The sequence below is a fragment of the Lissotriton vulgaris genome, unplaced genomic scaffold (assembly GCF_964263255.1).
Source record: "Lissotriton vulgaris unplaced genomic scaffold, aLisVul1.2 SCAFFOLD_1728, whole genome shotgun sequence".
Classification (NCBI taxonomy): domain Eukaryota; kingdom Metazoa; phylum Chordata; class Amphibia; order Caudata; family Salamandridae; genus Lissotriton; species Lissotriton vulgaris.
Window position 1 is genome coordinate 478849 of NW_028250869.1, and position 23652 is coordinate 502500.

Sequence of the window (23652 nt, forward strand, 5' to 3'; positions counted from 1 at the left end):
TTTTCCCTGCGAATCCATTTGTTTGCTTGTCGCAAATCCAGAATGGGCCTGAACACGTTCTGGTCCTTTTTGCGCACGAGGAAGAACCTAGAGTAAAGACCCTTTTGCCTTTGAGACAAAGGGACTTCTTCTATCGCCCTTTTTCCTAACAGGGTATCCGACTCCACCTGAAGCTCGCGCAGTTGGAACTGCGAGCAAACCAGTGGAATCGCTGGAGGTGGGCTGACTAAACGAAGACTGCATCCATTGCAAACAATATTCAGCACCCACTTGTCCGGAGTAATTTTTCTCCACTCTGCCAAGTAATGTTGTATGCTTCTCCAACCGGAGCGAGTAACGGACGAAGGGGAAGTAGCACCTCCGGGCCTAGACCCGGCCGGGCCTTTGGGCGTTGAGGAGGACTGTTGGCCACCTCTGCCCCTCTGGAGCTTCTGGAATGGCCACCGCTGGTACTGCTGCAGTTGTTGGTGCTGCTGGCCAGCTTGACTACCTTGCCCTCTTCCCTGGGCACCAAAACGTCTCTGGAAGGGACGGAAGGTCTTCTTCTGCTCTTTTGGCTTTTCTAACCCAACAGCCGTCAGGGTTTCTGCTTCAGCCTTCATGCGGGCCATCTCCTCATCCGCATGTTTACCAAAGAGCGTCGCCCCAGAGAACTGCAAGTTGGCGACTCGCTGCTGCGCCTCTGATTTCAGTGATGTCAAACGCAACCAGGCATGGCGTCTCTGATTAATCCCATGGCAGTATCCATGAGCCGCCAAGAGAGGAATCTGCAGCCGAGCTGATAACCTGATTGGATACCATCATGCCCTCATTGATTTCTTGGAAGCCTTCCCTCCTGTCCCTCGGAAGGTGCTCCAGAAACTGCTGCAGGGATTCCCACAAAGACCGGTCATACCGACCCAAGAGAGCCGTGGCACTAGCGGCTTTCATGGACGTAGCAGCCGTACCGCAGACTTTTCTTCCCGCTGAGTCCATCTGACGGCTCTCCTTATCCAGAAGCGCCATAGAAGACAGGGCAGTAGCGTGCTGCTTCCTGGCCGCAGTGACTATCACCGAATCCGGCACTGGGTCCGATCGAAGGAACGCGGGATCGGAGTCTGGGGCCCTTGTACTTTTTCTGCAGCCGGGAAGGAGTGGATTACATTGACACCGGAGTCAAGAAGAGCTCTATCGCCGGTTCCTCCAGCCCTGGCACAGAGGGCAACAAGGGTCGAGACAACTGCCGCTTGTGTAGGGTCTCAAAAATTACTGTTGTCGACGGTGTGGGAACCGTTACTGTAATCCCCAGCTTAGCTGCCCCTCTCAATAACACCTCTTGAAAAGACACTAGGTCATCGACCAGTGACACCCTTGTACGGGGAGAACCCGATAAGGTGGGCGAGTAATCCCTGACACTGGAAGAATCTGTATGCCGGGACCGTGACCTGTCCCTCCGGTGACTGTGCCGGGACCGTGTCGAAGACAGACGGTCACTCCTTGACCAGTGTCTCCGCCTGGACCGTGACCTCGATCTCCTGGGCTTTGGGCGATCCACTGGCCGTACAGGAGGCAGAAGCTGCAGAGGCAGAACTGGAACCACAGGTTGTGGAGGCCTCCTGGGTGGTAACGGGAGGCGCGGCAGAGATAAGAGACCACGGAGTAGGCAGCGGAGGAGGAGGTTGATGAGGGGGAATTGGAGGAGGAGGAGGAGGAGGAGGAGGAGGAGGAGGACGACGACGACGAGGAGTCTCCTTAGGCAATGGAGGAGGCGAAGGCGTCTGGGCCTAGAAGGCGAGTAGGTCTGCGAAAGCAGACCTCTCCCCACTTCTCTTTTTCTTCTGCGCAGGCCTTGACGATGAAGTCCTCGAGGCGAGCACCAGCGCCGCGACCGTGGGCTTTTGGATGCAGAGGACAGGCTGACCACTGAGGCCGAGGACACAGTCCTGGCCGTCAACCGCCTCCTAGACATCGATCTTTCCCTCTGTGACGACGACCTCTTCTTCGACGTCAACAGTCTTGACGTTGATACATCCCTAGACGTCGACTCTCGTCTCCTCAACGGCGGTGTCGCCTCGACAGCGAGCGCCGGTGCCTCTCGGACCCCTCTCAACATAGACGGTGTCTCGACGACGATGCAGTCCTCGACCTCGTCCGTTGTCTCTACGTCGGTCCCCTCAACGTCGAACGGCGACGCTGCTCCGCCCCAGAGCCCTGGGACGACGGGGAGCATATGGTGGTCATCCCTCTTGACGCCGACGTCGAGGCTATCGACGTCGACAGATCCGTGCCCTTTCCTGGCCTTATCTTGACTGGGGAGCCCCCCAGAGGCCGAAGCACAGGCAGAGGACGAAGTCCCTAAATGCCGAGGCCCACCATGGTCCTGATGTCTCCTTACCTCCAGGCCTTGGGAGACTGATTTTCTCTGTCCCTCAGGGTCCTCTTGGAGAAGGATCTGCAAATCTCACAGTCTTCAAGGACATGAGAGGATGGTAGACAGAGGATGCACACTCTGAGCGCTTGTCGAACAAAGCAGGCATATTCGACAGGAGAGTGGCCAAAAACCCCAGCAAAAGGAAGAAGAAGCAGTCAGACGTCGAGTGAAACACTCCAAACACTTGAAAAGTGCCAAACAATTGAAAAAACACCCAAAAAGGGAGAGCTCAATGCTCCAGGGTCCTGCTAGCAGGAGCCGGAAAAAAGAACTGAAAGTAAAAGGACTTTGGCTGTGCATCCTGGGATACTGCGGGTCTCTGGAAAGTTCCTTAAAAGCACGGTCTCCCTTTTCAAGACACATAATGGCAGCCTATGGGGGCTTGTCTGTCCAACCCTTCCTCTCTATCATTTCAAGGATTTTGGTGAAGGAGAGTTTTCCCTGTGAGGAAAACTTGGTAAAATAGTGCTAAACCGGACATGGTGAGCTATCCTTTTCACTGTTTAGATGAAGGGGTGGCCTTTGTAGGCTTGTATATGTTAGGCTGCATTATTTGTCTTAATTCTCTCAAGTGTCTATGCAGGACTGCAATGAAGACAGCTTAAGAGATTATTTTTGATTGCTCCGGGTCCACGCACATGGGCGGGACTATTCACTAGATTATGACTATACATGGAGATCCCCTACTACAGAATGTGCTCTCTCCTTCAGGCTAGCATTTCAGTTTATGAAAGTATGCAGGCTGGAGCACTAATATATTAAACGTGGTTACACTTCCCTGAAATAGTTAAACAGTTACTGGCAAAGTGTGGGCAAAGTTCTTCCCATTATGCTGCTGATGGCAAAACCTTTTTTTCGATAATTGTATGAGAAGTAGACTCTGGCACGGCACCGAGGGGAAAGGTTCGGGGCAGGGCCTCTGCAGCGAGCGGCTGAGCCGAAAGGAGGCGCGGGACGTGCAAGCTGCCCTCAGCGTTGGAGCTCACAGGGCGTCGGGCTGACTGGTGGCAATGGTGCTCTTCTTGTGAGTAAGAAGTGCGGAGGAAGTTAGTCGGCTGCAGGGAGCCAGTTGGAATCCGCCAGTCCACGTGTGAAGCCGGGTTTTTCGTTTTAATTAACTATGAGCAAGAGGAAAGGAACGGCCGGGACATTGGATGATTTCATAACCAGAGCTGAACTCGTACTGACACAAGAAATAGAGATTGTGCAGAGAAGATTATCGTTAGACTCCTCAAAACTTCCCACATACACGATAGCGCAAGTACATTCCCCACAGATAATTCTGAGACCAAACCCTGGTTTAGATAATCAGCAAGCTAATGATAACTGTTCTCTAGTCCACATTAATTCTACACCTGAACCAGTTGGAGAAAATGTTGGGGCAAGCCCTGGAATCTCAAGTAGATTATGGACGCAAAGGGTAGTGAGAACTATGGTACCATGCAATGAGGAAAAAAGTGAAAAACTAACGAGGGGGAAGAAATCTTGCCTAAAGAAAAGGAAAATAGGGGGGGGAAGGGGACGGTTGCCATACTCAGGTAAAAGTAACTGAAGCAAAGGGTTGTAGTGCTAGATCAACAGGGATACAAACAGAGCCCATTGAATACATTGGAGCAGGAAGGGATAAAGAGTTAATAGGAGGTCTTGAGCAAACTGTGGCAGACATCTTTAAAACAACTAACTTCTATCCACATTCAAATAAGCAAATCCATGGACACTAAATTAAGGGATATGAATACTAAGATTGCCCAATTAAATGATGCAGTACTTAACCTAGGGAAAAGCTTATGCGAAGGAAGTGGAATTATTGCAGAAGGGGCAAACCTAATAACTGAACTAAAGTCATTAATAGAGAGCAACATAGATTGTGACGAAGCAGATGGAACACCAAAAGACTGTCCCAAAGTGGGAGAAAAATGCTCAGCTGAAGTTTGGCAAAAATACACTTTAAGAGCTATCAGGCCATTGAGCAAAGGAAGAGGGCTCCTGCTGCTCCTGATAATGCAATAACTGGGTTGGAGCATAATAGCTATAGAGAAAAATTGTACAGCCCTAAAGGGACAGATTTGGTCCCAATAAAGATATCTTGGACTTACCCCCCACAACATGCCCATATGTTCTCGTTTTAGCAGGCATTCCAGTGCTAAAAAGGGACCAAAAAGAATCCTGGCAAAACTTGACGAACAAAGCCATGGATTGGTTATCCAAACACAAAAAGATTAATATGAACAAAGCAGGTGAGATACTGATGGTGTGCAGGGTAGGGTGGGTGGGAAATTCCCGAAAAGATATACATGGAGATTGCGTAGTAGTAAACTTTAGGCACCTCCATGTAGTTCGTACCCTGCTGAGACCACACGAAGAAACATCAATAAGTAACACAAACATTCATGCACTCCCACTGGGTTATTTTTATAGAACAGACCAAGCTGTAGCGAACAAAAAAAACAAAAGTTTAATCCTCAAGGAAACTCCCAACAGATTTCAAAAGCTGTCCCTGCTGGAAGCAGTAGATTGACTACAACAACCCACAGTATCGGTTATACCAGACAAGGAGGGAGAGAGGATAGACATAGGTTCCACCTTGACTGTGTGATTTGGGCAGGGGAGAAGAAATAAGCTGCACCAATAACGACGGGGTACTACCTGCAAGTGCCACTGTTCTAAATTCTAGTGATGACACTGCAACAAGTTTCAATCAAAATGCCAGTCCTGGTTTAACAATGATCTTGTGGAACATTGCAGGATTAAGGAAAAATAGCAGGGATCCGGGGTGGAACGAATTCATTGAAAAAGGTGATATTTGTCTGCTGCAGGAAACCTGGGCAACTAAGACCCTGCATAGAGTGGGTTACAAGAGTTTTTCTATAGCTGCAGTACCGTCAAAAAGAGGAAGGCCTTCTGGTGGCTTAGCAATTTGGTTAAAAGTTAGCATTCATGTTAGTGTAAAACAAATAGAGACTGACTCTTTAGATATCCTTGGTATAAAAATAGTGACCAAGGACAATAGGGTGTTGCATATATATATAACATCTATGATCGACCAGGCTTGGCATCAAAGGAGTCACTCACACTCCATAGATTGGACTCCATTTTAAATTCAGCAGGAACGGGCGTAGGTATAATAATAGGAGGAGATTTTAACTGTAACTATGAGCCAATTAAGGGGCTCGAGGCGATCCTAGAAAATGAGGATTTGGCTAATGGGATCCCTGTACTATCTAGTCCTAAATACGTCCCATGCACAACATTAGCATTACAAATAATACGCTTAATGGTGACCCATGGTTAAGATCATGCAACGGTCGCCTTCCCTCAGATATACCGATGGTTCCCACATTTTGTAGGACCGGCACCCAAAGCAAAATAGATTATGCCATTCTATCCCTTGACCTATGGCAATATGTGGAAGATTTTAAGGTTAAGCTGAGAGTGATCAACGGCCGCTCGAATTATTATTAAATAGTGGATTCATCTCTAGCTTATTGGACAGCCCTACCACTCCATCCGCGAGCGCTGATAAGGTCATAGTAAGTAACAATCGGCGCTCGCTGAAGTGGGCACATACATTGGAGCACAACGAGAAATTGGCAAGTATTTATAGTACCTTTGTAAGAACCTTTTGCACTTACGTCACCCCTGAAGTTGAAGTGGATAGGGACACATTCCTAGAATCACAAGGAATTCTTCAGGGAAATAGCTCCACTAGTAACAAAAAAGGCCATAGGAAAAGTAGAGAAGGGAAACCAAAACCCGATGGAAAAACCTTGGTACGATAAAGCTGGTCGAGGTGCCAAAACTGAATTAATACATGCCATCAAAAATAATGATAGCTTGATGGTCAAGGATGCACGACAAATATAAGAAGGTACTTGTGAATGCCAAAATACTTCGGGACAAAGCTATTTGGTCAGATATGCTGGAAGCAGCAATAAGCAGGGATTCCATGGCGTTTTGGAAAATAGTTGCAAATGGAAACAGGAAATAAAAGGGTTCCAGAGAAGTCTATTTGGAGGAATTAACATGGATAGACCATTTTACAAAGCTGTACGCAGCCCCAGAGATTGGGAGTCGCGGAGAGGATTTGACACCAACTCTAGTGAAGGAAATTTAGAATTTAGCCTTCGGGAGACAATAACGGCCATTTACACTGTTAAATCCAGTAAAGCCCCAGGACTAGACATGATTCCTGGAGACTTATATAAGCATGTAATTTTATAGCTGCTGGAACAGATATACCCGAGACATGGAGAGGAGCAGAGATCATTTGCATTTTTAAAAAGGGCGACAGGAGCGATCCTGCGAACTACCGCCCAGTTTCATTGATGTTTTTCAAAAAATGTAAGCAAAGGCACATTTTAAATCATTAATATTTGGATCGATGAAGGAGAGGTTCTCAGTAAATTTCAGGCAGGATTTAGAATAAAAATTCGTACCATAGACCAAGTATTTAAGCTCTGCTGCTTGTACTGGAAATATGTTAACTTAAGGAAGGGCCACTTGTATGTGGCATTTGTCGATTTAAGGGCCGCATTCGACCTCATCCCAAGACATCTTTTATGGAAAACACTTGATCGCCAAGGGTTACCGGCCAACCTCCTAGAACAAGTAATAAGACTGCAGCAAAATAATTTTGCAAAGGTGAGGTGGAGAACTAACTAGTTCAATCCCAATTAAAAGGGGAGTTTGCCAAGGATGCCTCCTGGCACCAACTTGGTTTTCCTTATTCGTTAATGATATCCCTTCCTTTTTAAATGTTTGTAGTAATGATGCACCGAAGCTGGGGGGTGAGAAAATTCCAGCTTTATTATTCGGGGATGATACCATCCTAATATCTTAAACACCGAATGGCCTACAATGTCTGCTTAACACTTTCCAATCTTATTGCAGCAAAGAAGGCCTAGAGATTAATACTAGCAAGACAAAATATATGGCAATTAACCCTCATAGCTCATTTAGAGAACACTTTGTCTTGAATGACAAAAGGCTGGAACATGTCGAAATTTTTTTAGTTACTTGGGCGTTTCGCTCGATTCTAAAATGAAATGGAAAATACAAATTGAAAAGAGCAAGTTGCTATTATTCCAAAACACCTACCCGATATTAAAAAGACATGGAAATAGTCTTAACAAAGCAGTGCTCCCAGCACTTGAGGTTTACCGGGCCAAAACAGTCGGCAGAGTTATATGGGGCGGAATTGTGGGGTCCGTCTTGCAAATAGGTGTTCGAGGTTAACGAGAATACATTTTATAGAGCACTGTTAAAAATACCAGTGCGCACTCCAGTAATCCCGTTGGTGCTTGATCTCAACACTATACGTACAGATCACTACGCCATACTTAGACCCTTGATGTTCTGGGTTAGGATCTAGAAAACACCTGAGCTGCTGGACTATAGAGCGGCTCTAGTAGAGATAAAAGACCTAGATGTTTCTAAATGCATTACATGGTTCAAACACGTTAGAATATGGTTAGAGAAGGTTGTCTTAACACATTTCTGGAGTAATCCATCCATACTGAATATGTGGTCAAAGAAGACCTTAAAAGTATCCTTCTGGGTTTACATGGATAACCATATAATTAATGACATAACAAATGGATCCTTGACTAATTAAATTTCTTTTATTTAAAGCAAATCCTAGCTTTGAATTATTCCTAAATGAAGTAAATCCACAGTTGGCGAAAACATTGTACCTAAAGTTTAGATACGGAGTATTAATGTTGAAACCATGCATGGCAAGGTGGACTAATGATAGTGATGATAAATGCATGATGTGCACAGGGAAGGCTAGGGAGGATACTTCACATGTTTTGTTTTTTTGTCCAGCCTATATGATTCCATGGAAAAGATGGATTAAACCTCTTTGTATAAACATAGGTGTGCAAACATGTAGAGAAGCAGAAAGAATTTTAAAAACAGATTCACGCCAGGTCATCGTCTTTGGTATTAGCAGGTTCTTGTTAGCAGTGAATTTTATTAGAAAAAAAGTCGGTGAAAAATTTTAGGATACCATTGAGAACTGTTATTGCCTTGTAGTAATTAGTTTTTAATTTAAGATCAGATTGTAATTTTAAGAAAAACTGAGTTTACTGTGCCTTTTTAAATTATTTATGGATGGCTTTTATATTATGATTGACTGCCCCGTCTAATAAATATTAATGGCTATATTATATTTATTAATGATAGTGGAATGATGCAATGAGCCTTCGTATGACCGGTTATTTTATGTAACTTTTATGATACTGTGTATCGAAATAAAGATGAATTTAATTGAATTGAATTAATAATTGTGTGTGTTCTCCTTATGAAGCACTATGAACAAAAAGTTAGTTTAAGTGCACGACGGAATGGTGTGTCACTGCAGCACCACACGAGTGGGGTTAAAAAATTGAACAAATGGGATTCTGGTGGTTGACAAATAACATGCTCGGAAAAGTGGTGGATTATGCATGAACACAAAACTGACTAGAATATTCGCTCTTTAATAGTTTTGCATTCATTCAGTGAAAGCAGTTACTTAAAAGGATGTCTATAGCAACTTTACTTTGTGCTTATGTATGCACAGCATGTTGATTGTGCCTCCATTCTCCTTGAACCGCTCCAAGGTAGAGTCTGCCTTCACGCAAAAAGGCGAATGCCATCAAACGACATCTCCATTAAGGATACCAGTAAATCCCTGGAGAAGCCTGTGGACCTCAGTCAGGCATGGAGCCAAAGCGCCACACTAGCATCAATTGCTCATCCTAAGTAGTCAGTCTCGCCCAATCCAGAATGAATGACAAATATTGCCACATTGCGACAGTCTTGCATAGCTTAGGTAAGGGGTTTCCGAAGATCGTCTGGAACATCCAGTAAAACATGTGGAATGGTATCCAATAAGGCATGAGAATAGTGACCCAGATGGCAGTTGGCATTCAAAGAACTAGGGGTAGCTGCAAATCTATAACTTCTTGCATAACAGGGAAAGAGGTGCTTTCTCCTGTGGGGGACACACATAGTATCTGGGGAAGCATCCAACCCACTGACATACTGATGTTCTTCATATCGATGTTCCTCATCATATTAAATAACAATTGTCCCCTTCATTCTAGTTATTGTTTATGTCAGTACCAAAAAGATTCTGTAAATTTTGGGGTCTGCTATATGGCACGAGCAAAGTATCTGAATCTGAAAGGTAGCCTAGTGGAGCGTGCCGGTCGGAACCGAGCACGATTTTGGTTAAAGTAAATGTGGCTGGGAGTCAGATAGCACTATGGGCTGTACATCCTTCACTGGTGTTGGCACAGAGGGTAGACAAATAGGTGGACTGGAGTCCTCTGCAGATACTTGGGGCCCGAGGATATACCGGAAGCAGCTGGTAAAGTGCCATATTTGCGCAGCATGGCCCCTCTAAAGAACTTGATTAGCTGCAACGGTCACCAACAGACCAGGAAATTCGCAGGGAGACTGGGTGACGGGCTAACACCCTTGTACCCCATCTACAGCCTGAGAGAGGCGGGAAGGGGCAGATTACTTCTTCGATGTTTTTTTTTTTTACTGGACTTACCTGAAGAGCTTAACCATGACGGTAAGCTGCCACAGGAATGACTTTGGGAACAGGACCTTTTGTTTTACTTTCGAAAGGCTGTGGTGTTGAGTCCTATCGTGTTTGGTGACATTATGTTTGGCTTGTGATCCTGTATGGCCTTTGGGTTCTTGTGAGGTAGTCTTCACAGGACTTGGGAGTCATGCTCCGACCCTAGGCACAATAAGTAAACTTTGTGAAGTCCCTCATAGATATTAGTTTGCGACAGTTCCTGCAGGGCTAAACGCCATTTCAGGTGGGGTGACATTTTCCCCATGCACATTGGATAACTGAGAAAAACACAAGGAGAAGCTCTGGAACTGCGTCAGAAGACACGGAAAGAAAGAACGGATGTCAGCACACATGGGTGGTTGCCTTCATTGGCTACACTCATCACTTCTGTAGTGGAACAATACAAACGCGGAGCCTCAAGACGCAACCTGCCGGTACGCAGGAGTACTTCTTTTAAAGTTTCTGGATCCAGTCTGGAAAATGATGAATATTAACAAGGCAAGGAGTATATGGTTAGAAGTATTCATCAGAAAAAAGATTGCTTAAGGACCAATCATATTCAATATGTCCACATTTATTACAAGTGGATGTTAGAATAAGCTGTGCAATGCATGTCTTTAGCATCACTGGAAAAGAGAAAGCCAAGACATGCACAATTGAAGATCTTGACTGATCTTCACGGGTGATGGCAATGTTAAGTGTATTTTAGTTGCCAAACAGCAGCTAATAGCGCTTTGTCAATAAGCATCATAAGGTTACAACTATTGAGGGCCAACAAATATCAGCCTATAGTTGCTAACCCAAGATGTGATCTTTGATAATGTGTGGTATTAATAGACTTAACCATATGCAGGGATACTCAGAAAAAGAATATAAAAAGTTGCATCTTGCATTGAGTTACCAAATACATTACATTAAAATAAATAACATTTACAACTTGACTGAAATGCTACATGCCAACTTGTGATCCTGAGCTCTAGGGCAACTTCCGTTTCTTTGCAGTAGAACTAGGAAGGTGAGGCTTACAATAAGGGAAGAAGCTCAACTACCCTATAACCACATAAAATTCCATGGGGTCTAGTAGATATAGTCCACAAAGTACAGCCATGCCCCAGGTAGACAATTTGGCACATGTTCAAAATTTTCAAAGGTCATGTTTTCTAATATTTAACTCTATATATATGTTTTAGTTATTTTCATCAGGGGCCTAGTTAAGGCTCCACAACCTCTGAAAAATGCAAATTTGGAGGAGGGGGGGGGGGGGGGATGTAGGGCACACCCCACACGACAGGGTTAGGTTTTAGCTATTTAGAAATAAAGGTTAGAGACTGTGAGAAGTTGGCCTGCTATATAGTGCTCACTATTCTAGTGATCACTTTGTATCATACCATGGGCGTCCGCAGACATTTTTCCAGGGGGGGGCAAAATGTTAACATCATCGCCATCCTCCGACATGATGTGTGCCAGGTGGGGCACAGTTAAATGCCAGTAATCCAGGACATGTGACTGACCCTGCCACAGGCCAACAAACACCACCTGTAGGGAAAACGCTAAACTTTCTGACAAGGTGCTTTATCTCTGTGTGCTAGGTGTGCAGACATCCGGGTCCTCGATCCAAAACCAATCAAGGCTGTCTTCAGCATGATTCGATTTTTATCAGAAAACTTTAAAAACAGCCTAAGATTAAAGCACCAGTTTAAATATAATGTATACACAGTGTATGTTAGGGATTATTTGTAGCACACATATTTACCAATATTGGCTTCTTGGTGCTAGAATTAACGATAACTTTTATCCAAAGTTAAAGCACAACGTCAAAGTTAGTAAAAATAATTCAGCAATCACACACGCTTGTGATTCGCCAATGGGTGCTCCCTTTACTAGAATTCCCCGGGCATTGCTAAATTTATCACACACAATCAATTAATTTATACAAAAAAAATGTATAGGTCCAAATGTTAGCTATATTTTTGAAAAGAAACTTATAGTCCCTCTATGTGTAGTCAATGTCAAACTGACAACGTGCCCACTTTTAGGGATACAATAATGGCCAGCTCCCTTATGCGGAAGCCTGGCACCGTAAATGTGTGGCACATGCGGTGCCCACAGTGGCGGCACATCACAGGTCCAGGGATGCTGAGTCTTACACAGTGGTCGAAGAGGGGGGAAAAAAGTAGGGGAACAGTGGGTGGAGAATCAAAGGGCGGGAATAACCCAAGGATTGGATCTGTGGGTGGAGCCAGAGGTGTGGCCAGAATGCGCAGACATCCCAATTTTTTGTATTTGTTTGGCATTTCACTGCCCAGTTTAATCAACCAATGGATACACATGATTATTTAAGGTTATAATGAGTTATTGACATTAAAATATATTCACAAAGTGGGATATGCTTCTAATCACAGAATGTACCAAATACAATAACATGTAGAAACACAAGCCATTTGTCTCCGAGCCATGGAGTTTCTGTTATCAGCACTACTCCCTTTTTCCACAACAGCAGTTCAGACTTGAATGGCAAAATATCCTAGTTAGCAAATGTTTACTCTAAAATTATGGCTCTGCCATATTTGCCTCATAATGCAAGATCTGCTGCATGATCTGACAATTTAAACTAATAAATTGTTTGTAGCTCAAACATATCAAAAGTTAATATAACATGTGACTTGTGTTGCTGCGGAGTGGATGGCCTATTGTAAAGGTTGACTGGTCACCTTTCTCACTGCTGCCTTTGTATGTTACACTGGTACAAATAAGGCAACATCTTTCCAGAGACTGTTAGCATGTGTACACATGTCAAAATAATAAAATATCTGAAAATATACTGCATTACGCTGCAGCCTTTTTTTAATGCATAATTTAGTCAACAATACGGCATAATGTTGTCATCCTTTGCTGCATAATTAATCCCAGTGGCCCCACAGCAGGCACCACATGTTAAAAGTACTTCTGAATGAAGCCGGGTGACTAAGTTTGCAAACTTAGTTTGGTGTGCATGCAAATCCTGCATTGCCAATCCCTGGTGAGTTGCAGCTACTACTGCTGAAAAAGGCCAATGGAGGTACCTATGGGTGAGGCAGACTGGCCTCAAGGGTAGGGCCAGCCACAGCACTGGTGGTGTCCTGCGCATTAATGTTTGTTAGTGCCCCCCAATGACCACCTCTGCCATGGATTCCCTCACTACCATCCTTTAACTGTGCCCCCCATTTTCCATAACCACTCTCTCTCAGATGCATTTAATTAGATTTACAGCGCCACTCATACCATTGTAGAGTGTCAGAGCACTTTACATCACACACATTACACAGAGACAATCAATATGTGTGTGAATCACTGTATAGAAAATGTTACATAAGACTAAGGACTACAAGGTGTGGGAGTCACATGACAACCATACTAGTAGCCTGTATAGTTTTATAGTGATTGGTCTGGAGAAACACCTTACCCGGAATTTAAAATGTAATACCATGGTGGGGGTTCTCCTTAATAATCAGAATGGATTTCTGTCCAAAAGAACACTTTTTGGGACATTAGGATAATCAAAGACTGGGGGGAGAGGGAGGGGGGGGACATAACGCTCTAATGTATACCTTGCAGTTTGTATGCAGCTCTTAGATGACAGTTAATGGCTCACTGTTTTAAGTTAGGATTTTAACTTATAAACTGCAAGTAACAAAATGATCTCTCTGACAAAAGCACTAGCCCACTGACCTATTTACATTATGTGCACTTTGTGATCTGCATGGCGCATGTTCTTTGCAGCTGGTACATTAACTTTCCGAGTTACCTTTCCATGAGTCAAAACTTCCACTAGACAAAATCCTGATCTCTCTCTAGGAAGAACATTAATCACCAGAGTCATCATGACATTTCTATTGTTGATGACAATTGCTGGAGGCCAGGAAGGAGGCAGAAAGCGTTTTAAAAACCCTAATATACTTGCAAACATGATGCCTCTACCTAAAGTCAGCACCTGGTGCAGTCACACTGGTTGCACTGCCCTAGAGCTGGCCCATCTCAAGGGTCCTGTGACCTCAGTGACTGTTGTTCTAGGGTGTGCTGCTTCATAGGCCTGCCCGCAAGACTTGAGGTGAACTTCAGTATGGATAGTGGTGGACAAGCCTTGAAGGTTAACCTACACTTGTCATGCTAGGGACCACCTGCTGGTGCGAAGACACCAGGACTTCTAAGGTGCTGCCAAGCCTTCTAAGGTCTAGCATGTGATTGTGCTCTCGCAGGAGAGTGATCTGGTGGACTGGTTATTAAGGCTGAACCTGGTTCCCAGTTCCAAATTCAGCAGCTCTGACCATAGTGCCACATCCTCTCCCCCACTGAACACCGTACTGCCCCACTGAGAAAAACTCCCACTGTCTTCAACTATAACCCAATTGTTGCCCGCTATAAACACCTGGATGCAGCTCAATTTAAATTACGCACTAACCAAGAGCAATATGCGGCCTACAAAAAAAAGTAACAACATCCTGGAAAAAGCAAACACTTATAGGGAATGCAAAATTTTGCAAACCATGGGAAATATAAGCAGGAACAACATGGTTACCGTAATGCTTTTACACTCGCTTTTCAGAAATCAGTGGGTACTTTTGCCTGAAAAGTTAAGGACACGACTACAAGGCCCAGAATGGACCAATTTCCATGGCCGCTAAACGTAAGCAGTATGGTAAAAAGACCAGCACACATTTTGTTTTCCAATCCACAGATTGCTGCACCTCCAGGATTGGTGCACTAGTTCCAAGTCCAGGGAAAACAATAACAAGAAAACAAAAATAGTGCTTCACTGGAAAACTCTGTACTTCACTGGCAAACTCTGTAAAAGTGGCGCTACTGTGTTTCAGTGTGAATAAAATCAGTTTGGCCAGTTTGCTACCACTCTGTCTTACTTTATTTAGTTATTTATCAATTTTTCATCTTATTAGCCTTTTATTCACAATGCTGCACTTTGGAATTAAAATGTCAGAAAAATATGACATTTCCAGCAAAAGCGTCTTTCTTTTTTGGATCCATTTCACAGGGAAGCAAATAAAAGAAAGGAGAGGAAAGAGAGTGAGAACCCTGTCTTGAAATGAAAGTTTTCATGGGCGTCCGCAGGGGTGGCAAGGAGGGTCGCTCCGGAGGGGGGGGGGGGGGATTGGGGGGCAAGCGGACGCCCATGTATCATACCAAACGACCCTTATTGACGATTGGTTGTAAGTCAACCTTATAGACCAGCTATCCTAGTAGCATGGACAAGAGCAGTCTTTAGGCTAAACTCTAGAGGGCGTGTTAAGCCAGCTGTTACACCATCACAAATACCCCTTGAACACCAAGTGAAAGGACACCACACAAGTTGTTATGAAAATAAAAGGATATTTATTTATAACAAGTCTACCCTGATCTCTTTATCAGTCAGGGAGCTAAGCACACAACAAAACTCTTACGAAAATACTTTAAGTTGCACAATTTACACAAATGCCCGAGGGGCACGAAAAACCATATACTCTTAAAGTGGAATGCGAAGTACTAGCAGGTAAGTAACAAGATCCAGAGGCTTCAGGATCGCTAGGACTACACTACTGAACTCTAAGGTTAGGAGCAGGAGGCCTAGTGAGATCGGGTGCAGAGTGTTCACTCTCACGCGGGATGCGGGACAAAGTCTATGGATGCTAGTATTCGTAAAGTTACTGTTATCGGACAAATTCGACTAGATAGACTGAAAACTAAAAAGGATCTGGACACTTAGATAGTGAACCTATGTTGGAACACCGAAATGCTCAGGTTACCTAGCCCAGGGGCTGTGGCTGCATAGGGTTCAAAAGACGTCGGGAATCCTCGTTGAAGTCTATGGAGCCTGAAAGAAGAAGTTGCTGGCAGGCGACCAGTGAAGATATTCGGAGGGATCCAAGCCTGGATCGATGATGGAGACGACCTGAAAGCAGAGGGGACTCAGTTCTTAATCACTAGCCATTGATTAGGTGGGTACCAGGATGGCACCGGATGAAGTCACCTCGACCAGGTGAGTGGGCGACGCTGCACTCTGCTGTCCCTCGGACCAGAAGGCATTGTCGGCGACCAGGATGGAGGTGCGAGCTGTCCCACGAAGGTGTCTGCTGTCGGCGATGCTGGACCCAGGATTAGGGCAACAAACCTTGGCAAAGACAAGCCCACGCGGTGGAGTCAAGATGGCGTCTGGAGTGGACAAGGAGGGTCCGGGGTGCTCCTCTTTTGGAAGGAAGCAAGGGCCAGTCTGGAGCAACGAGACCAGCGATGTAATCGTCGTAGTTCGTCGTCAGGAGGGCCACTAGCCAGCAGGCAAGTGACCGGACAACGCGGTGAGCAGCAAAGAGCAGAAGGGCGCCATGCAGATCTCGTGGATGCTGGTGGGCTGGACTTCGGTGCTGGAGCTGCTCAGAGTTAGGGCTTCTCAAACCCCAAAGCACTCACTCGAGGATCCCTCGGCGGTCGTGCTGGATAAGCGTTGTGCAGGTTTTGAAGATGGCCGGTCCCTCAGGTCTCGTCACACCCACGAATCTCAGCTGGGCTGATGATGCAGGTAGAGGTCAGAGATGCCAGGGAATCGGGTCTCGTCGAGCTGGTCAGTCTTGATCCAGAGGATGGACGTGCAGCAAACCGCAAGCGCTTAGATGGTGCACGCTGGTGCAGGGTGGCTAGTCCTTAGCCACAAGGGAGAGTCTTCAGCAATGTTCAAGAGTTCTTTCGTGGAAAGTAGTCAAGATTCAGAATTATCTAATTTGGGAAGGGGGCCTGCTCCTACCTTTATTCTCCCTTGTCCGGACTTTCCCCAGCTCAGGGGCTGGTGTGCCCCTGGAACTGGTTCAGGCCGGCATATGCACAGTGAGCACCGGGGTGCCACTTGCAGTCACCTTCCTCTCAGCCCTGCCTACCTGGGATACACAAAACCCTGCCTGGGATGGTGCTAGCACCGTCCCTGACAGGAAACCCTTTGTCCAAGCTCTCCTCGCTGGAAGGACTCCCAGCAGCAGGAGTTCAGACTTGTGTCTGGGGTGGCAGCATCCATTTTATGGAGCTGAGGCTGTGCTAAGTTTTAACCGGGGTTCACAGTTGCATACATGTCGTGTCCCTCTAGAAGAGTGGAATGCTAACCCCGTCGCCAGAATTGGCGAGGGGTTAGTATTCCAATTCGTATGACACCTTACTCGACATGTTTTGATAAAGCGATACCAACGTTGGCAAATAACCGCGAGGATTATAAGGCACTTGAGAGTATATGGTACGCGTTATCATGGAACAGCTATTAGGACTTGGTTCTGCAAGCTGCAAACAGGCTCAGCTCATGCCAGAGCTCCATCTCACATAATTCCAAGCACTCTGCCTTCAGGATTGATAAGGCCTGCCATAGGAGTGACTGATAGGAATACAGGTGTCCATTTTAGGGTTAGATATAAGAATACTATATCTAAAGCAAAGGGTGATTACACCACCTTGCCCCCAGCTGTCGTGCAGCCAGTTGTGTCAGATTTGGATGGCCAGCCAGGGGTGGCATAATACATGCTGTAGGCCCTGGGTACACCTATGCCCTGGATACCTAAGGTATACTGTACAGGGACTGATAAGGTGGCCCAGTACCAATTGGTAAATGCACCTAAGATACATGTGTGTCAATTTAGAGAGAGAACAGCTAGGCTGTGGGTCTCATTAGCAGGCCCACAGCCAGGGAAAGTCGTAAACCAGTGAAGCAAAAAGCAAAAATCTGGGGTGATCATAGGATTGCAGACCCTACTCTCCTACAGAGACTTTCTCTCTAGTGCGGTCTCTTACACACAATTACAGCTGTACTAGCTGATGTCATTGCATTTCCTGGGAGGGGACTGTCTGCATTTTTCAATCCTCATGGCCGCATCTAACATTTCAAACAACATTTTTTTCCTACTAGGTTACAACTTCACAATTGGCTTCCGGACTGATGAACACATTTTCACAAACCAGGGAAGTGTATCTCCACATTGATTGGTTTGAGAACGGTTGTGCAATTTGCAATGAAACAAATATACAAATAGGTTACATAACTTGCTCATTCACATGGCATTGCAAAATGGCCTGCATTATAAATATTAATAAGGCGTGTCATAATAGGAGAACCCCCCTAGGCCTGGATTCAAATGCAGTAATGGATCCTTGCATAGGACAGCAGACCCCCCCCCCCCCCCCCCCAATCCCTGTATTCATGTCCCCATACCGGTAGCATTTGCTTTAAAAAGAGCAACCAAAATGCTTCCAAAAGGGAGGGGAGGGTGGGGGGGGGGGCTTTTTGTGGTGTGCTGGGCCAGTTTTAACTATTGATTTGCCAGGTTTTAAAAATAAAATTGCAAGATGAAATCCATGCAGTCTCCCATCCCTCGGAAACACACAGTGTGTCTTTACAAGTTCAAAGCTGCTCCAATTTCAAAACTAGGCCCTTGTGAGCTATCTATTTCACTAATGCAGGGCTCTTTTATTTTGGTGCCAGGGTCAATTTTATTTCCTAAACTCCAAGGTTAGACACTGCTCCAGGTATATCTGCATAAACTGCCATATTCAAACATACATCAGGGCAAGACCAGGATTCCATAAAAACCTTTAGCAACTTAACTTGGGAGATAACAGTGCTTGAAATGGAAATTTCAAAGCACATGTGCTCATTCTCCCAGAGTAACTATTTCCTACTGAGAAGTTCTGGTACTTTACCATTAAACATATTGCACCAGTGCACTGGTACACTGCCTTTCAAATGAACGAGAAGGTACACAGTACCTGCCTATTTAAAGCACTGGGAGCCATGCCATGCTTCTTCAGATAACCCCTAAAATTACAGCACACAATATCCCTCTCTCAGTTTTTTTAAAAGGATTGTATGAAGTGAGGCATGATGAAGCTCAAACTACAGTTTTTTTTATTAAGTGACGAAATGTTGATACTTTTTTAATAAATGAGGCCTCCTGTAAAAAAGTGGGACTACAAGGAGAAAAAACGACATGTAAAAGCAGACACTCCACATGTGTTATCATGACATTGAAAGAACTTGTAGTGACATCATGGAATTTTGGTGAGCAGGAAAGAGCTGACTATCAAAAAGATTATGCTTCAGGTGGTGGGAGTAAACAAATAAAAGCTAGAGATTCCATCACTGCCACTTATACATCACATTTTTCAGCAAGATAATAAGTGCAGCCTCAAATGCATAACTGCTCATTGATTCCAATATCACCTTCCAATCTACCTAAAGTCTAAACTTCTTAAAGGTGATCAGAATTGCACATCAATTGAGGTTACCTGGAAAGCACAATGGATTCCGGCCATATCAAGTTACATATTCTAGAAAAAACAAGGAAGAGAATTCCATACCCTTCCTGTCTGGGCTTTGTCAGCTTCAGTCAGTTTCCAAGCATCCTTCTCTTTTTCAGGCTTCTGCAAATCTGTTGTACTATTTTGGTGGAAAGACTTGCTGGCTTCAGATGATGAACTTAATTGCCTGTTACAGGAGCACAAGCAGTTCAGTTTAGAATATTTATGCTTAGATTTTCTCTAAGCAACTCAAATCTCCATAGTAGTGAACATTTGTCAAACATGCCAAAGACAAGAGCGAACATAAAAAAAAATTATTTGGAAGTGCAACATAACCATAACTAGTAGCTACCCCAGATTATATATACACAAAGACAGACAAATGTTATTGGTGTGAATTAAAGTTGACCAATAACACATATGAGTCACTATACTAATCAACACATTCAATTATTTATCTCAATGAAAATGTAAAATTCCTGGTTATTAACAGTCTAGTAAAACTGAATTGAGAACATTTTCTCATTTTGAATGTTACAATGACTTTACACAGAGAAACAACTCTCCTAATTGTATGATGCCTCTGGGAGCATACCTATTTGCACAAATGTAACCTTGTGAATCCTGCGTTTGGTTCCATACATTTTTATAAAAAAGCATTAAAAACATGCGGCGAAAGCATACATGCAGATGTGCAGTATAATATACTATTTATTTCCTTTGTTGAAGGAGGGCAGGGCCATTATGATCCATTCAAAGCTTGCCAGTAGGTAGTTATAGTTAGGACCAAGTTTCGATAGGAAGAGCATTATTTGCTTTGCTTATAACTTTGGTGTTTGATGAATATTCATGAAATGTTCCAAACGAATTCTTTGTTCACATCAGCTCCTATGTTGAAAGGTTGGAGGTGACCCGTCAAGGGAGGGACGAAAAAAAAGGGGGGTCCCAAAACGCGTTCTACATTCAATTTCTACAGGAGACTTTAGACAAGGCTACAGGTCAAACAGGTGAACGGAATTACCCCAAATTTGGCAGGGGGAAGGGTCTTGGTCTAGAAAGCACGCTTTTGTTTATTTGGTGTAAATCCTTTCAGTCGTTTTTGAGAAATATCGAAATGTACAGATATCGATAAATTGGGAATTCTGCCATCTGATTGGCGGAGGCGTTACGAGCACGAGCTTGCTGCTTATTGGTTGTGAGCGCTGCGAGCGGTTACAACTAGGAAGTTTTGGCCACCATTTTGTGATTCCGTTGAAGCGAGTAAGGGGGGGGGGGGAAAGGGCAAAAAAAAAGTAGGAAAGAGGAAGGTAGGAGCACTAACGTTTGTGGGGGGGTTTAGTGTGTGCTATACAGGGGGTGCGCAGCGAACTACTCATACCTACCGGTCTGAAAGTGCTGGGGTACGGAAATTAAGTGAGGTATTGCCTAGAGTCTGATGCTGCCAAGGTGAGCTGCTGCGGGACTCGGGGATTAAAGAGTGAGCCCAAACTATGTGTCTTATGCTGTGAAGTGACGTGCCCTGGCCGCTGCAGTACACCTGTGGAAGTAGTATCAGCATGTGTTTATACCTACTAGGATGAACTACTGACCCCTACTGGTCTGAAAGTCCTAGGGTACGGAAAATATTTGAGGTATTGTCTAGAGTCTCATGGTGCTAAGCTGAGCTACTGCCAGACTCGGGGATGAAAGCGTGAGTCCAAACTGTGTGTCATATGCTGTGAAGTCATGTGCTCTGGCAGCTGTGCCACATCTGTCCAAGTAGCATGTAGTTATACCTACTCATAGGAACTTTTTTTTCGATCATTATAACTTGTATATGGTGCTACAGGATGTGCGAAGGTAAATTTGCACGTATCAATTCGGCATTTGTAAAGTGCAAACTACTCATTCCTACGGGTCTGATGGCACTGGGGGCGTAAGCTGAGCTGCTGCCGGACTCGGGGATAAAGCCGCTGAAGTACTGACGCCTACCGGTCTAAAAGTGCGCGGTAAGGAAATTAAGTGAGGTATTGCCTACAGTGTTATGCTGCTAAATTGAGCTGCTGCTGGACAAGGGAATGAAACAGTTAGCCCAAACTGTGTGTACTATGGTGTAGAGTCATGTGATCTGGGCGCTGTGCCACACCTGTCAAAGTAGTGTCAGTAATATTTTATATGTAGTAGGAGGAAGTTTTATTTGGAACACAGTAACTTGTATATGGTGCTTTGGTGGTGTTATACAGGGAGTGCGAAGGTAAATCAATACGGTATTTGTAAAGCGCAACTACTCACCCCTATGGGTCTGATGGCCCTGGAGGCCGGCGTAGAAATGATTTGAGTTATTGCCCAGAGTCACATGGTGCTGAGCTGCTGCCAGAGCAGGGGATTAAACCGTGAGCCCTGTGCTCTGAACTCATGTTTTCTGGCCCCTGCGGAACACCTGCCCAAGTAGTGTCAGCATGTGTGCATACGAAAAAGGAGGAACTTTTGTTTTAAACAGTGTTACGTCTGTACGGTTATTGGGGGGTGATATAGAGGGAGTGTGAAGTTCAATTCTGCCGTTTCGAATCAAGCCGGTATTTGTAAAGTGAAAACTACTCACTCTAACGGGTCTGCAAGCGCTGGGGACCAGCGTAGAAATTAAGTGAGCTATTGCCCAGAGTCACATGGTGCTATCCTGAGCTGTTGCTAGAGCCGGTGATCCAAGCAAGAGCTCTGTGCTCTAAAGTCAGATGGTCTGGATGCTGCGCCACAGCTGTGTGGAGAATACATTTTGGTGAGGGTTCGGGAGTTTCCGTTACCTGGCCCTAAAATAGCGGGCCTAAGTTGTCAGTTATAGGGTGGCTCTAAAAAGAGCCCTTGTGTTCATTAGTTGGAGCTACATGTAGGTGCGGATGCACAACTTTAGGTTAAGAAAAACTCTGTTTCCTTGATCTGTGAAGTGTACTCCATCACTTCTGTAGATATCAGCCATATCAAAACATCTGTTGTAGATCAACCACATTCTATGGTCTCTGAGGTATGCAGACACAGCTTTGTTGACATTCTTCCTAGATTTTTCAATCGGAGGACACCATTATTCTGACCATTCCCACTTCTGTCTTTGGCATATTTTGGAATATACTAAGACAGTTTGAGGGAAAAGGAACATCAATTATCCAAATGTGTCCTTCATAAGCATTTCCAAACCTATCCCAGTCAATATGCCTAGGTCATTTCCACCACAATGCACTATCATGAGGTCAGGGTGTGGAAGATGCAAAGAGGTTTTACCCAAAGGTAGCAACCGAAGACCTTCTAACCTTCAGGAGACAAATCAAGACCTGGTTGTTCGACCAGTAGCAACAGCACCCCTTCCTCCCCAGCCCTCAGCGCCTTGAAACCCTTGTGGGTATGTAGTGCGCTTTACAAATGTTATGATTGATTGGTGCCACTTCAATCCTCTCTGTGCAAACCATTTAATGTCCACATTTTGTAAACCTAGGTCTAAGTCAATACGTCTTTGTTCTGCATTTCTCTTGCACCAGTAAACATAGCTATGTCCTACGATCCACACTAGCATTTCGAAGACATGGCTGGAAGGTATGGAAAGATGTCTGTAGCTCATGCAGTTCCTTCGTAGAATAAGAGATATGTTTAAAGATGGGGAACTACTTTTTTTTGCCATACAAAACGATCCCTAATAGGGAGATGAAAAGCATTGTTTTTTAAAAGTAGGGTGCACGTTCGTTTTGTGGAAAAGCATCTTTGTGACTGGTTAAGAAAAAGCAGTTTCAACGTGGAGTACATATCATAGGATAACATTTGCTCATCTCAACCACACCTGCTACTTGCATTTGGAAGGCACTGTTCGAACTTTAAACAATCGTGAACTTTCAACCTGCACGTGCTGTTAAATGTTCGTGAAAATGTTGCAAAAAACATATCGTTAGGTTTAAAAAAATTGATAAACTTTTAACCTGCACGTGTTGTAGAATGTTCTAGAAAGTGTGTTGATAGAATACGTTGCACTGCTGACTTCTATGTGTAGCTGACAATGAAAAAAACTGTTTATATGGAAAATTAAAAAGAAACTAGTAGAGAAGTTCCGAAACCTAAAAGAATCAAGGAACTATTCTAATTTATTCTTTACATGTATTTATGTGTGGAGGAACAAAATTATAGACAACAGCACCAGGAAGAGGTAGAAGAAGGGAGTGGGGAGACAGGGAGGAGATGGGCACAATGGCACACATGCACAATCAGCACAAGTATAGACAAACAATGGCCAAAAAGAAACGCACCAACAAGGAGCACAAGTCACACAACCCGCCAACATCACACCACTGAACAAGCATAGAAGTGAAAACCACGCTGCATTCATACATGATGTGTACAAAGGCCAGTCGTGGGT

The 23652-nt window shown here is 44.5% G+C and overlaps 1 protein-coding gene across 1 annotated transcript in view; it reads right to left on the reverse strand.

The window, feature by feature from the left end:
* The window catches only part of LOC147663098 (multidrug resistance-associated protein 1-like), a gene marked incomplete at its 5' end in the record, with an annotated part of 456488 nt that overhangs the window by 401647 nt on the left and 31189 nt on the right, over positions 1-23652 (reverse strand). The window contains one exon of the mRNA XM_086950682.1: positions 19341-19467. Coding sequence (XP_086806808.1) covers positions 19341-19467 — 127 coding nt within the window. The remainder of the gene's footprint in view (positions 1-19340; positions 19468-23652) is intronic.